General features: G+C 39.0%; 1 protein-coding gene across 10 annotated transcripts in view; it reads right to left on the bottom strand.

Annotated features, from left to right (window-relative positions):
• Window positions 1-62: 62 nt before the first annotated feature.
• Window positions 63-16,457, bottom strand: part of LOC135698364 (kinase D-interacting substrate of 220 kDa-like) — an 83,156-nt gene continuing 66,761 nt past the window's right edge. For 9 of the 10 annotated variants that reach the window (XM_065218282.1, XM_065218290.1, XM_065218283.1 and 6 more), the window contains 7 exons: window positions 16,242-16,373; window positions 14,358-16,176; window positions 14,149-14,284; window positions 13,254-14,092; window positions 13,028-13,193; window positions 12,015-12,960; window positions 1,291-1,768 (listed from right to left, as the gene is read on the bottom strand). In XM_065218282.1, coding sequence (XP_065074354.1) covers window positions 1,433-1,768; window positions 12,015-12,960; window positions 13,028-13,193; window positions 13,254-14,092; window positions 14,149-14,284; window positions 14,358-16,176; window positions 16,242-16,373 — 4,374 coding nt within the window. In that variant the 3' untranslated portion in view covers window positions 1,291-1,432. Of the gene's footprint in view, window positions 170-230; window positions 399-1,290; window positions 1,769-12,014; window positions 12,961-13,027; window positions 13,194-13,253; window positions 14,093-14,148; window positions 14,285-14,357; window positions 16,177-16,241; window positions 16,374-16,457 lie in introns of those variants that run through there. The other variant, XM_065218292.1, reaches the window with a different exon arrangement.

Below are 16,457 nucleotides of genomic sequence, written 5' to 3'. Positions count from 1 at the left end.
AGAATTGCATAGCAATGGTAAATTATGTTCTATATATAATGATTCAAAATATTTTCAGTGGGATTGTTCGTATAAGCAGGGATCCGTGTTGGTTTGCTCTATCATGATGGTTTGATTGTAAGTTAAGTAAAATGGCCATCCGGATCATTGACGCTGAATTGTCGTTTTACTGAAAATGATAAAAAGTTTAGATAGGAAGATCAGCGATTATGTCTTATTCAATATCTCACCAGATTTCCGAGCAAGGTTCTCATTCAAAATCTCGATGAACGTTGGCGTCAGATTACCCTCTCCGTCGCACATGGTTACACGTTTGTCACCTTTCCGAATGCTTCCAGTTGGCTTTAGAATAGATGTCATCTGCTTCGGTGAGGGTATTGGTGAACTTCGTATGGACACTATAATTGTCGCAATAGTTTTTTTGTAAATATATTCGAAAAGAATATCGAACACTACAATGACGTGAAAAAGCTATGAAGTTTATGTGTTAGTTTTGGTCATACATGTATTAGTAAATCACAATGACGAATTCTATTCACACTAATTCCACATCATTAGTAGTAGATTATTAGGAAATATAAGAAAAAGCTTTCTCACCTAGTTTTCAACCTTCAACGCCTGTACGATCCGGGTTGAACCTGTGCGATGGAAAGTAATTCACAGCAATTCACAACTCAAATTACTTACCATACCATAGGCCCATATTATTTAAGTCGAGTCGAGCATCACTTCTGGTCAATGGTCTATTTCAGAATTATAGAAGTAATACCAAATTGGACCAGTGACCAGAAGTGACGCACGACTCAAATTACGTAATAGGGCCCATAGCAGCAGATAGTTGTTCGGTTAGGTGCCGATTCAAAATCAAACCTTTAGTAGCAAAAGTGTGCAGAAAATCATTAAATTTGTCAACTGTGATCTCAATAAAATAACACAAACATATCATGTTCGACTGCATCGTAAATATGTATAATTCTGGTTCATTAGCTATACACCACTATGTTACGGTATTACTCTATGCGGCTGGTTTTAGAATCGAGGACCAAATCTGATTTCGTCACTATAATGGCATCTGGATGAAGGATGGAGGATGTTTAGGGCCTAGACTAAAAAAAGTACGAAAAAATCCTCTGGATTTCCGATTGTTTGTGCTGATGAAATTTTAATATTTTCTAAACTTCCGATATTATTTTAGGTACTTTTTCAATTGAGTTTTTCTATTTTTTTTTTCAATTGGCATAGTATGTATATATTTGAAATAAGGGTCAAGGCGACACCATGCCATGCTTTGCTAAAAGGAAGTTCTAGAGTTATAGAAATCAATAGCTTTCATAACTTTCTTCGATAATTTTCTATTTGTCGCGCTGTCGATCGTCTATTGAAGTGAATAAATTTTTACTAACAAAATGAGAAGAACAAAACAGAATTACACCTATAGTTTTGTATCATCCACGTTTGATGGGTGGTGCGGCATGATAATAACACTGGAAAGAGACTCGTCGTGCAAGCTGTGAGACCTTAGCTGAGAACGTTGCTGAAATGAATCTTCGCTACTAGCGGCAGGCGGGTGATCGAGTAAATTGGGGTTAGTGAAGTTATAGCTAAGCCTCGGCGGTGAACCAATTTCCGAGCTCTCACGGATTGGTGCTAGGTACTGAGAAAACATCTCACCAGTGGGGCTGGGACGCTCGCTGCCCGCTACGTCTTCAAATGCATCCTCATTCAGGGTTTGCAAGGCACCGCATATCATTTGTTCTTCCAATGTCACCTGTAATGCAGTAGTTTGGAAGAGCTGTATTAGTATACGCGAACTACATATTTCGATGACGAAAAGTGACTATCCTTATTCTAAGCGTACCGGACACATTTTGAAGGAACTTGTTAAAAGAGTGCGATAAGTGAAACAACATTGAACTAGTACCACGAGAATGAGGATAATAGCTACCTCGTCATCAAATACTGCTGTATTGCGTGAGTAATTGTAAATTGTAATATTGATAGCAAAGAACACACATAGAATCAAACGGAATACAAGAGTGGATTTTTTTTTGCATGAGACCGTATCATGCTGTAAGAAATCGTATGGAATTCATTTTTTTAAACATCTACACGATTTATAACTGCATTGATTATTTCTTGGCCCAATTCTGCTTGTCTAAAGAGCAAAATATAACATAAAAATCATAGACATTTTGAATTTACTTGAAAATCTATAGATTGGTATTAGTTTACTTGCAAATACCAAAATGAAAATAAAACGATACCATAATATACTACCAGTTTATCGGGCGAAATTAAGTAATGGCACTGAATTTAAGCAAATTACGATATCAGCTTAGATCTAGCATTTCTAGTATTGTTACTCCGAATTTCATGTTTGTGATACAGTGCTTTCTCGATCTTGGCAGCCCCTGTGCGTATCAGTCTTTTTTTCTTCAACTAATTCCACATAAATTTGTTCATGCATACTGTGGTATAATAAAACCACCGACAAGGTGCAAGGGCTATGCAAATGAGTAGAATAAAGTGGGCTCAAACTCAAAGCTGACTCCATGCTATTCGCACAAAGACAAATGTTAACATCATGGTGCTGTGTATTATTATCAATGTTATCCTTAATCGGATACATGAGAAAATCTACGACAGCAGGCAAGATTCAGTGCCGGAAGACCTTGTTGAAGAACCGTATTGTCACGCATCGTATCATCCTGGTGCAGATTAACGAGTTCTAATAGTCCCTGTATTTGGTATTCATTGTGGGTCACCCTGAGACGCTAAGAAGTCCCGGATAAAAAGGTCAACCTCAACGAATCGCAATAGGAGGCTTTCACGTACACCCGAGCGTACACCTGTAAAATTGAGCGTTGGAGGATGGAGAATAACCGCTAGTGTTCCTCATCGTATTCGTAGCTGCAATTGACCGTGTACCGAACCGTGGGCTGATTTTATTTTACCCTTTCCGAGTTCCATGAAACTTCGCATTATAATTATTGTTCACTAGGAGCAATGAACCAACGGGTGGAAACTGACGATTTTAAATTGGCTCACTACTTGACTAGCCTATTGGTCCCAAGTAAATTGATTAACGTACCCCATTCTAGTACTACAATATGTTTGTTTTGATTCGCTATGAAAGTTTGACAGATAAAATGAGTATGGTTCGTGGATTTTCCTATTTTTCGAGGGGTGCATCGATTAACTTGGGACCGAAGAGAGTACACTGAAGTTTTTACACGGTTAGTGCAGCAGAGTCGCGATGTACACGGTACGTTTTTAACGATTTCTCGACAACGATACAACCTATCGATTTGATTTCAATCACATTATCCGTTTCAAGCTAATCGGTAATCGGTTCAAGGTAATCGAATGGCATACTTTAAAAAAAAATCACAATTTTTGGTGCAAATACAGATTTTTTTTAAACATGTCTAAATGGACCATAGCATGCTATAATTACGAATGGAATCAAAATCCGATTTTTTTTAAATATTTAAACATGTGAAAAATAAAAATCTCAGTACGTTTTTTTACACGATTTTTTTACACGGTACATATCCCCCGTGTAAAAAAAAACCTGGGTGTACCAGAGCTGAGCCAAAAAGTTGAGCACGTTTCTTCGGGACCTTCTGGTATTAGAGTTACCTCTATGAATGAACCAAGTATGTGCTGTAATTCAACCATTTTGACTCTCGCCTATTTTTTTTAAAGAATGGCGTATTGAATATTTTTAAATAAATCGAAGCCGGGGATTACTTTTTTTCGGAAAAGTTTGGGCCGAAGGTTCTCAGAATGCTACACTGAGACAAAGGAACGTAAGAATTTCATAAGAATCACTTATGAATTTTCGACGAAAGGATTTCTTATGGAGTTAAAGTTTCATGGAATTCTGAGAGGTAACATCAGAAATTCATTTTTCTCTATTTGGCGTCGCTCTACAGAGCATCTCAATTACTTCGGTTTGGCTGATGACGTTGCTTTACTACAGAGATAAAAATATTTTGTAAATTTCAACTACCAACTGGAGCAGGTTATTTAATATAAAATTATACGTTTAACTATTTGAAACTCGCTGAATTAAAGTTGAAATGTACACGTTCATGTAAATTTATATCATAGAGGTAACTCTAAAACTAGTAGGTCCCGAAGAAACGTGCTCTACTTTTTGGCTCAGCTCTGGTACTATCTTTGGTCCCAAGTTAATCGATGCACCCCTCGAAACATAGGAAAATCCACGAACCCCTCATTTTATCTGTCAAACTTTCATAGCAAATCAAAACAAACATTGTGTAGTACTAGAAATTCGACTAGAATGGGGTACGTTCGAGGGGGACGACTCTATCTACGATGCAGAAAATATTGTGCTATGCTGTGGCTAGCTGCGCGCACGCTGAGTAGATAGAAAGAAGATTGATGACGATTCTGAAGATTTCCTGCAAAAAGATGATGCTCGATGCAAGTAGATGCAACAAATGAAAGAAGATTTTTCGAAGATTGATTCGCTAGTGTGAGATTTGTTGAGCATCTTAACTTGAGATTTAGATGTGTTGCCCCCCTCGGGTACGTTAATCGATTTGCTTGGGACTAATAGGCTAGTCAAGTAGTGAGCCAATTTAAAATCGTTAGTTTCCACCGGTTGTTTATATCGCTGTTCGTTGAAATTTAAATCAATTTCAATTGAGCTTTTGATATCCATGTAAAAACACATAAGCATGTAAAATGCAATGCAAATGAATGTATTATTAAATACTTTCATGTAAATTTATTTTTTTTTTCGAATTTGTGATCAATTTTTTTCCACCACAGGATTTAAAGGTTTTTTTTTTAATGTGTGTGGTTTGATCAATTTTCAATAGTTAACTAATGATACATTTTTATTATCTTCATACAAAACAAATCGAGGGGCACGCACTAGTCTTACAATACTACGCAGCCTGCTGACAAAATATTTAAAATCTTGCCATTACTACATTAAATACTTTAAATTCACCCTTAATTTCAATAAATACTTTAATTACTCACTATCTTTTATATTTAAATTATTTTCAATATAGTTAAACTATTTGTCATTATATAAATTATCGTTAATTATTTGTTGATTACTTTCAATGCCGCTTAAAGTATTTAAATTCAAATTATTAAATTATTACTGTCTTCAAGGTATTTAAACTACAACGATGTATTTTTTTTTTTTTATTATTATTGTAGTCACTTTAACGCTCTTGGGTCATTCGTGACTTGTCCGGGGGTGATAATTGAATTCGTGACTTTGGCGTGAGAGGTATGGATGCTTACCATTACGCCGGAGTCGCCACGCCCTTCCAGATATAATATCACGCACTTATATCTGGAAGGGCGCGCCCCTCGAAACAAATCTTTTATCAAATCTGAATCAAATTGGGTAGATAGAAATAAAATCGGTCTATAAACGGCCATGTTTGAGCGTTTAAAACCTGACATTATTTCGTCATACCATTTTTTGATTTGCACCCCAGTATATTCCACAAATACGTAGTCCTACGTAGATACTGTATACGGGAACCTTAAATTATTTCAAATTAAGGTGTATTTTGTTGTTGTTGATTATGTAGTAGGAATTGTTGTTTATTGTTTTATTGTTGTTTTACATCAACAGGCTGAATGAAGCCCCAATGATGTTAACCTTATCAACTATAGTAAAAAAAAATACATTCAAGCATGGTCATAATATAAAAAAAAACATTAAAAATATCTTATAGTCAGTTACTCCTGCCGGCGAAAAACAGAAGAAAACTTTCGACGAAGCGCATCACGGGAGAGATGAAAGTCGAAAACAAATGCAACTCTGTATATTCTCTGCAGTCCGCAAATCGCACCATATGCTCCATAATTTGTGCGACGTAGAGGCAGTCTTAGCATAAGGTTGAACATTAAGGTTAATTTACCTCAGGATAGCCTCGCAATCTGTCCTTCCTTGCAGGATATCGGCCACGGTTAGGGCTCTGCTTGTATCTCTTCTAGTCCGGAGAAGTTCTAGGTCGATAAGTTGACAACGGCTTTCGTAACTAGGTAAACGAAACGGATCATTCCAAGGCAATCTACGTAACGCAAAACGAAGAAAGCGACGTTGCACAGATTCAATTCTCTCGGCACCGTTGTTGTAGTTTGGGTTCCAAACCGCTGAACAATACTCAAGCGTCGATTGAACAACCGAACAATAGAGAGATTTTAGACAGTAGATATCAGTGAAGTTTTTAGGTATCCTAAAAATGAACCCTAAAGTTCTTGACGCCTTATCGACAACATATGCAATGTGTTGCTTGAATGAAAGCTGCGATTCCAAGATCACACCCAAGTCTTTCACCTGATTCACGCGTTCGATTGTCGAACCAAGCAGGTCATAGCTAAATATTATCGGTTGTTGTTTTTGTGAGAACGTAATAGCGAAGCATTTGGCTGGGTTCACTACCATTCTGTTTAAACTGCACCAACTAGCGAGTACATTCAGCTGACGTTGAAGAAACTGACAGTCAGCAATGGAGCAGATTTGTAGGAAGATTTTGAGGTCATCTGCATATGATAACCGTGGAGCTTCGATGACCAGATGCACGTCGTTGAAGTACAGTATAAAAATCAACGGTCCCATGTGGCTTCCCTGAAGTATACCTGATATGGCGAAGAAGCTAGCTGATCTGCAATCTCCTATGGCAACCTTTAGTTGGCGACCGGTAAGATATGATTGAAACCAACTCAAAAGATTACCGCATACACCGAGTCTGCCGAGTTTAGCAATTGCAATAGTTGGTCAATGCGAGCGACAATGGTTCAACTTGGCGGATGCTGCGGATAGGTCTGAATAAATAACGTCCGTTTGAACCCGATCCGACATGCTTTCGGTTATATACGATGTGAGACACAGCAGATTGGTGGTTGTAGAACGACGGACAGTAAACCCATGGTGATCAGCACTCGAATACTGCTTACAATGGGACAGCAACGGTTCCATAATCACTAGCTCGAATAGCTTCGAAACGGCACTTAACGATGTAATTCCTCGATAGTCATGCACAGCTCGTTTCCTTATTTTTTTTGTGGACGGGAAACATGTGCGCAAATTTCCAGCAAGATGGAAATATGCCACTGGAGAGAGACATTCGGAACAGGTGAAGAAGCGGAATTAACAAGCTATATGTCTCTTCAAAAATACAGATGGAACACCATCAGGTCCAGGATTGAAGGATGACTTGAACACAGTCGCGACCTTAGAAATCATCTCAGCATTAACATCAATTGCACCCAGCGTTTGATCATTTACTGGAACGTTCCTGGCAGCCAGGTTAATATGGTCGTCAGTTAGTATCTCATTAGTGAATACACTGACAAACTTGACCAATCATTCGCTTTGATGGCGTCTATGTAACTCTTTACTCCTATGCTAAAATACCGTAAGCAGCTGTTAGCCACGATTCACTGTCGAACTTCTCCTTACCTTTTCACTCCAAAGAAAAATCCCACAAGGGACCATCCATAAATGACGTTGCATATTTTTGATCATCCCCCTGGTAGCGTATTTTGCTATACACAGCAAAAAAAGTTGTTGAATATTACATCGAAACTGCTGCAACCAGGTTGTGTAATATCACATTGTACGATGTACATCGATTTTGCGAACAAAATTACATCCATTGATGTAATATTGTATCTGCTTTTTGCTATTACATAATTATTTCATACATCAGTCCCTCCCCATGGACATGGAGGTTGACGGTACTGAAGCAAAGGGCTATGTTTAATTTCTTTATATTTGCAACGATGATGATTTCCTATAGTGACACATATCACCTTCTTAATGCTTCAGTATGCCTCAAACGATTAATTCTTGGTTGTTAATAGAACTTTCTTGATGAAATCGGCTGCTTCATGCAGACTGAGCAATTCTGATTATAATATCAGATTTGTTCTGTATACAGAGGAACTGGGAGGGCTTATTAGAAACTTCTCACCAATAAAATAATGATCTTCTAGTAAATTTTGCACATAATTTTAATAATATTTTATTTTTTAAGCAAATTATTTTTGTTACAGTCAATTAGCATTAGCATACGATACAAGAGGTTTAATATTACTTGCTCGTTTTTGCGTAAAATAATCAATATTTATTTTATTTGTAATTACCTTTGAAAGTTTTTTTCAAGTTTTTTTTTTTGTGATCTGAAAATTTTCCCAGTTTGGTTAGAAGTTTCGAAGCTAACGCATGTCCACAGGCCTAATAGAAAGATAGGCAGAAAAAGTGAAGAATGGTTGCATGCAGGGTTGCTTCCACTCACTTGCTATAGATGAGTGATTTTCAGAGTTTTGAATTCGTTAGATGTTGTAATGGAGATTTGTGTTAATAGATGCGGGAGGGGATTGAAGGGCGGGTTGAGCTTATCAATTTCGCTTTCAGAGTGTCGCAGTCAGCGGTTTTATGATTCGTGAGCGCTCGTGATTCGTAGAATCGTTGATTGTGACTGCAAGTGGATTTGGCGGGTTTTGTGTGTCGGACGCTTGCTTTTTGGCCTCTTCTTGTGTCTAACATGTGCAGAGTATCATTATAGCGTCTAATGGTTTTGAGATTCCTGGTTGCGTGAAATACATTTGTGAGAATATCTTTTTGAGATTTAGTAGTCACGTTTTGTTTGTAGTTTATATTTTATTTCTTTCATGTAATTATGGTAAATAATAGTTATTCAATAATAGTTAGTTCATCCATATATTCGTACCTTGACGCGAAGCGCTGTGGATTATGAGATGCCCGATGACCCTGGAGGGATCGATTTTGCTTACTCAGCAGAAAATCATGGATTTAACCCCAAGCTCTTCCACAGCACAATAAGTCGCCACCATCATTTGTATATTTGATATTGAACATTAACCTCGGAAACTATTTGCATATTAAGCGAAAACGCAGTCCTGTATTGTCGCAAAGCGTTATAGTTCTGAGATGCTCGATGACCCTGGAGGGATCGTTTTTGCTTACTGAGCAGAAAATTATGGGTTTAATCCCAAGCTCTCCGTCATGACTCTTAAAATCCATGATCACTAAACAAAATGAATATGTTCTTTCGATAGCCGGCTATCGAGAGATTAAATAAACAACAAATAAACAATACATCCTTTTGGTTGCATCGCCAACTTGAGGTGAATCCTAACCGAATACCCTACCCAACCCTCCAACTCCGTAGCACTTATGAGGGTGTCGCTAAGTCGGTGGCCTCTCGTTAAGTAAGTACTACATCAACATTTCCTTCCCTATCCCTAGTTATGGTAAAGATGGGCGTGGCCGGGAATAGCGACAGTCATGCTTCTGTTACTCTTGTTTAGATTGGAACCAATGTTTACTCCCCAGCATTATTCCTGAAAGTAGTCTAACTGAGGATTTCAGAAGAGACGTGAGTGTCGCTAGTATCCAATCTACGAAGTATACCATAACAACGCGTACATCATTATTTCATACATCAGCTTGAATTACGATCGATATTACATTTTTTTTGCTGTGTACATAATACATGGTAGGTCACAACTTCAGGATACATAAGTAAGTTATTGGCCCCGGACCGATAAAGCAAGCTTAAATGAGGTAACGTCGGAAGCTATTGAGTTACTACCAGCAACAGTGGATCCAAAGATGAATACTAAGATGAAACTGTAGGAAGAATTTTTTTCTATTTTAGTGTCCTCTTTCACGGTCCCTTTCATCCAATGAATACCCCCCGTATTCAAGGTAATTTTGTGGTTTTGCTGCCCCCTCGGCAGAGATGAAATGTTGCGCTCATTTTTATCAAAACAAACACACCAAAATTAGAGGTGTCCCATTTTTTAATTACTCGATTAACAACTAATCGATTTTTTTTGTTCGCTGTGCTGCCATATTTCCACCAACGAGAGTGCAGCACATGTTTGAAACGATCGGTGATGATCCTGTGGAGAAGTTAATGCTTATATCGGCATGATATAACCGATTACAAATATTTTACTTTTCGGTTCATTAATCGATTAATCGATTATTCGAATGAAAATCGGCCATCACTAGATGAATGTGAAACGTCATTTCAAATATATGGACCGTACATAAATAATGATACAATTTGAAAGGGACCGGGGCTCATCACAAATTACGTCCACACGGTAACTGAAATAAACACGAGTGTTCACCGGTTGGTGGATCAGCCGAGATTCCAAGCGCTACAGGCGAGAAAGAAGAACACGGAAAAACAATCAAGAGCTCAATTATAAATAAAATATTAGACCCTCGCTTCTGTAGAGCCTACCAAATAAACATTTTGGGAAAAATCCATTGATGTTACCATGCCATCAATTCAACAGTGTTGAAACATTTAAATATAACTTATAAACTATTGCAAAAAGCAGATGGTTGTCTGTGATAATTTATATTACTTAGCACATTGTTATTTCTTGTATAACGAAAACCGCTTTGCTTATAACGCAACACGTAGGATCTCCCCAGTCTTAACATGGCATAAGAGATTTAAGCTGAAAGCACATATACATTCAGTGAATCTTTATCGATACCTAGTGCTGTATCTAAACTTCGAAATAATGCATTGAATCCAGAGTAACAATACATCGATGCGATCCTATGAAAACAAAACAGTTCATTACGACTTGTTGAACAAATAATTGCATCTTAGATAACAAAACTGACATTTAATTTAAAAATATTGGGTCATAATTTGGCTACCAGTCACTACATTGGATAACGCACAAATATACGAAAAATACGAGACGTTAGAAAATAGATTTCAATCAACAGTGTACGAAAAAATTTCAGTTTAATACGTTAGATAGGTATAAATGATAAGATATACCGTGTTGTACGAAATAATAGCACAAGGGCCGATTTTCATTCATACTGGCAAATATTGACATGTTGTAACTCTGTTTTTCTAAATTGGGGATAATGCTTTAATTATGTTGAATATTGCATGCGCGAAAATTTATTGAAACGCCTGTAGAAAAGTGAGACACCAGGTAAAATTGGTCGAAATACAAGTATTTTACGAGCAGAAATTCTTCGTACAGAGTAGGGTAAGGTGGGGCAAGATGGATCAGCTTGTATTGCGCATTTTGCACCAAATTAGACTCCTGTGCAAAAAATAGTTGCACAGTAATATTTTCGCACAGGCCAGAAAATTTAAAAATCGACTTCTTTGAAAACAGTAACAGCTTTAGAACATTACTAGCAAGCTACACTGTTGAATTAAAGCTCTAGAAAGCATTAAGAAGGTCTATATTTAACTTTTATGACCAGTGCGAAAATATTACTGTGTACTTATTTTTAGCGCAGGAGTCTTAATCAGGTGTGAAATCCCCAATACATTTATTACTTTATGTGTTTGTCAAAATCAACAGGTTCAATGCAACCCCAAATACTTTTTCAAACCAGCATTCTGGCTACTTGAGCCTGTTGATGTTGACATGTTGACAATCGAAAAAAATACTCAAATTCAGTGGATCATCCATCTTGTCCCGTGACCCATCTTGCGCCACCTCACCCTTCATATATAATTCAAAATATAGCTCAAATTATAAACTTCTAAACGTTTATAATTTCGAACAATTTTACTTACCTGCAAATGCTCCGCTAAATTCAACATTATTTGTAGCTCAATTTCAAATTTGCAGTTCAATTGGTTATAATACAACATTTCAGAGTTCTGGCTGATATGAATATCGACCTGCGCTAATATTATTCCGAACAGCACTGTTGGGATGGGGCGTGCGTTCTAGCATATACTGAAAACGCTAAAAAGTATTGTTACAATTCCGGATAGACATCCAACATTCAAACATCGAAGGTATCTTGAATGATTCCAAATGCAACCAATACATCCAGAAAAGGAATACAACCAGTACCTGTAGATACTCATAATCATGGACCTTGGTCGGCTGCACATCCAGACATGTGTAATTTGGTTAGCATAATTTAGATTTAACCCAAAACTATAGTTTTATGCTGTGTTTAAATATGCACTTACCTGTTTTTCCATATGAGATTTCTGTCGCACTGGCTGGAAAACAGATGGTGGAGCAGACGACTGAGTTGATGTGGGTATGTTGTCAGTTAATTCCAAACTGTCCCCGACACTTTTTGCGAACGTTGTGGTTTTGGCTTGTTTTCTAGTGGCATTGTTCTCTCTCAACTGCAAAATTAGCATTTTGAAGATTTCCCAGTGTCCAAAGCTAAGATTAAGTACGGATTTAAGCTCATCCAAGCTGCAGTAAGTTAGTACGCGACCAGATATTGCATTTTCTCTTAACACGGGGGACAGCTTATCTAGTGCCGGTTTAAGATCACCAACCCGAGCCAACAAGTCGATAAGCTCTTCCGCGGTAAGCTTATCAAGTTGAATGTTGGAGATATCAAAATCGATCGGTGGTGATCCACGAGATGAGGGATTCTTCAAATGCTGCTTGGTGCTCGCTGATTGCGAAGAAGTACCATTGGAATGATTATCATTGGCGTGCTCGATGAGTATGCTAGTAGAGTTGGTCTTTTTCAAACTGCTGTTATCGGGATGCATCAGACTAGCCAGATTTTGGTTGTAATAATTCATCATAGCCATGGCGGGCGGTGCATTATAGAAGCCAGCCCATGTTGGAAGACTCGGTGGATGCTGTGGTGTTGGATGGAGGATATGTTGATGCGAATGACGAGTCGGAACAAAACTGTGTGGTTTCATAGAGGGGAGCGTGCTCTTAATAGGAATGATGATCCCTTCATCCTCCAATGCTTGCTGATCTTCTTTTAACACTTTTCTTAAATATGGATCTAGATTGATGGTGAAAGGCAAGAATATTCGCAAATCCGATACTAGAAGATCGGACTTGTGCAACTGTAAAAAGGCATCTAGTTTGCGTTCGTCTCTGTCGAGATCTAGTAAATTCACTGCTTCTCTCAGGCAAGCAATTTTTGGCCGAACCCTGTAAGAAGTATATAGGTACATATATCAATAAACAACGCTGACAAATATCAACAGTTTTTTCATACTTATCGTAAACCGACTGTAGTGACATGGAATCTTCAAAGTTATCTCCGGCTTGATCATGTTCCAAAACAATCATGCTTGCACGTAAAGGCCACTGTTCCGTTAAATTAATCCAAGAGCTCAGCCGGTACCAACTAAAATCTATTTTGAATGCCTTCAATAGGCGCACTAGAAATATAATACTTGTAAAAGTTGCAGTTAATGGGGATTATATATTGGTCGACATACCTGTAATGTAAATAACGTTCATCAACCTTCGCATACTACGAGGATTCACGTCACTGAAGTAGTCATCAGTTAGGACGATCTTTGATAAATCTACCGGTGGATTTTGACCTAGTTTATGAAGATTTGATCCAATAGAACTTGCAATCGAATCTGAAACACGTAACTTTTTACTTCCCGCCCTCGACGTTCCAGGCATAGCTCTGAGCTTCTCTTGGCTGGACATAATCTCAGAAGCATTTGACAATCTTCTAGCAGAAACTGAGTGTCCTAAATGTGAATCATCATCTCTGGTTGAATCAGGGACAATCCGGCGATATGTGGCCATGGCAGTACTTTGAGCTCGCTGAACTTTCCGGAGACCTGAGTTCTGCAGATAAACTGGGAGATGAACTAAATTTCTGAGAAAATCGTGCCCTCCTATGCCGCCTTCAGTGAACAATCGCCTGCTATTAGCTTCGGCGGCTTTAGCTATAACGTGAGGATCAACGGCTAACAGCAACACGAAAGGTCGTTGTGGCGCTGAAAGCAGTGTTTGGATGGCGTTCAATATAGTTAACGTGCGTTCTGTATCACAGGAATCCAGAGCATCCACAACTCCAACTAGTCGGCTCTGTTGATTCGTAAATGCATCCAAACAGCGAATCATGTCCGTCATCAAGCTTACTTCTGCACCTAAGGCGGTCAGTGGTGCAGCTTCGTTGTTGTTGAACGCACGTTTTAGATGCTTTCCTTGCGACATAAACAATGCACCAATTAGTTTTGACCACGCGTGTAAATTAGCTATTGTGCCTGCTAGTAGGAACCCAATAAGGATATATATGGTGACGGCAATCTCATCCCTGAGAATAAAATTTACTTTAACAATTAAAAATGGTCAATTTCATCGGCAACTAACCTTCCACTACTTCCGTACTCCGAGTAGACAATAGATAACGAAGCAGTAGTAAGTACACCTAGTATTCCCAGTTCGAAAAGTAATACAACAGGCACACAGCACATACGGCGCCATTTCCAACCTCCACTAGCTTTCACTAAAATGAAAACAAGAATTTATTGTTGAGATTGATGATGGTCACAGTTCAACATCAATGTATATTTACATACATGGCTTTGGTCGAAACGCACGATACAATCCGGTCGCCAGTGATCCATAGTAAGCTTCGATGGCATCGAATATGGAAGCTAACATCAACGCAATAGCAGCATCTCCATTTGGAGCGGCACCACTGGCCTCTGCAAAATGAAACCGTACGGGCATCGGTTGGGAATCATTTTGCGGACCGGGTGGATGACAGAATGCAACTTGTAGAATCAAACGAAGCTTTCCTAGCTTTTTCGATAAGCCATAATTTAAACTATAAAGCCATTCTAGATCATACCGTCTGTCCAGAAATTTAAACAGATAATTAATGAAATAGATGAGAACCAACAATGAAATTCCGGTAGTAAGACCCAGGATGTAGCTCCAGGTAGTGAGACCAACGACGGTTCCAATTACCAGTGCAACGTGAAGACAAACCAGAAAGAACAAGAATGGAGCTCGAATTGGCGGTTCAGACCACTGCTGGGCAAAACATTTCATTTCCTCACGTAGTTTAGCTAAAAGAAAGCTTTTGCCACTGCCCCATTTTGCATATAATCCAACAGTAATAGGAGTTGTCAATGTAGGTTCACTTAGTACATCTGCTAATGCTGAAGAATATAATCCATAGCCTAACATTCCTTCCGAGTCCTCATTCGCATTAAGGCGCCGTGCTCCGAATACTTGTCCCAGAATCGTCTTCTGATGCATTGCATCGATACCATATGGAGTTTCTCCCGCTTTATTTGAACGGTACAGAAGTTGGCTGTATTTTGGATTGCTAAGCAATGCCTCGACAATCGCTTTCGAGCGGGCTCTCATTGCTACGTGCAAGCATGTATCTCCTCGTTTATCTGCTGCACCAACCTTAGCTTTCCGTTCCAACAACATTTGCACCATTTCTAGATTCCTATTACGTACCGCTCGCAAGAGCGGCGTGTCTCCATCTTTAGTTGATAGCTCCAAATCTGGATTGGATTGTAAAATCAGTTTCACTAGTGTAGTGTGTCCCTTCTCAACAGCGGTGTATAAGGCAGTCTTCCTATCTTTTCCCTGTATATCCACGTCAACGTGACGCTTCAGCAAAATTTCTACAACATTGCGGTATCCTCCTTTGACGGCATTTATAAGAGGTGTGTCACCAGCACGGTCCTGCACATTCACATAAGCACCAGCGGCAATCAAAGAGGACGCAATCTCCGTGAGGCCTTCTCGACATGCTATCGATAGTGCAGTCATCCCATCTTTGTCCAGTGCGTTGACATTCGGTTTGCGGTCCAGCAGCAATGGAACACATTCCTGATAGCCACCGCTAACAGCAACCAAAAGCGGAGTCCACGAGTACATACCTGCTGTATCGACGTTTGCTCCAGCTTTCAGAAGAGTGTCCACGATCTCTGCATTACCTTTTCGACATGCCCAAACTAATGGGGTTGTTCCATACTTATCACCCACATTAGGCTTGGCTCCGCCCGTATTAACTAGCACTTTGACAATTTCCGTATGTCCACGACCTGCGGCCCAGAGCAATGGGTTTAGGTGATAATTGCCATGAGCTTGAACATCGGCTCCTTTATGCACCAATAACGAAACAACTGATGTGTGTCCTTTATAAGAACCCCACATAAGAGCGGTCCAGCCACCCATATCCCGATGTTCAATGTCAGCGCCATTATCGAGCAGGATTTCGACTATATCTACGTTGCCAGCTTTGGCAGCAAACAGAAGTGGGGACCAGTTGTCTAAATCCTGTGCTTGGACATCTGCTCCACGTGCAATCAGCTCCTTGACGAAACTCGTGGCACCACGGCCACTAGCGATCATTAACACGGTGGTACCATTCTGTAATACGATAGAATTTAATACAAATCATCTTTGTATATATATTATTAAAATTCGTCTTTTACCTCATCACGGTCATCGACTTGCAGTTGGCGTGTGCCGAGAAATGACTTGAGGCCAGCTAAATCGTCCGATTCCAAATACTGAAGCAGAGCTCGATGACTCAAAGAGCCCATTGAATCGCACCGATTCAATGCCTGAAATGAAATCACAGATATGACGTAGAAAAAGAGCAAAGTAAAAACTGAGTTAGCAAATTTCGCAAAAACAGATCATTTCCT

Source organism: Ochlerotatus camptorhynchus, unplaced genomic scaffold (genome assembly GCF_037179485.1).
Source record: "Ochlerotatus camptorhynchus isolate MF236.1 unplaced genomic scaffold, CSIRO-AGI_Acam_v1.1 ptg000085l, whole genome shotgun sequence".
NCBI lineage: Eukaryota > Metazoa > Arthropoda > Insecta > Diptera > Culicidae > Ochlerotatus > Ochlerotatus camptorhynchus.
The sequence above is the reverse complement of the archived record's forward strand: the minus strand, read 5'-3'. Positions and strand labels throughout refer to the sequence as shown.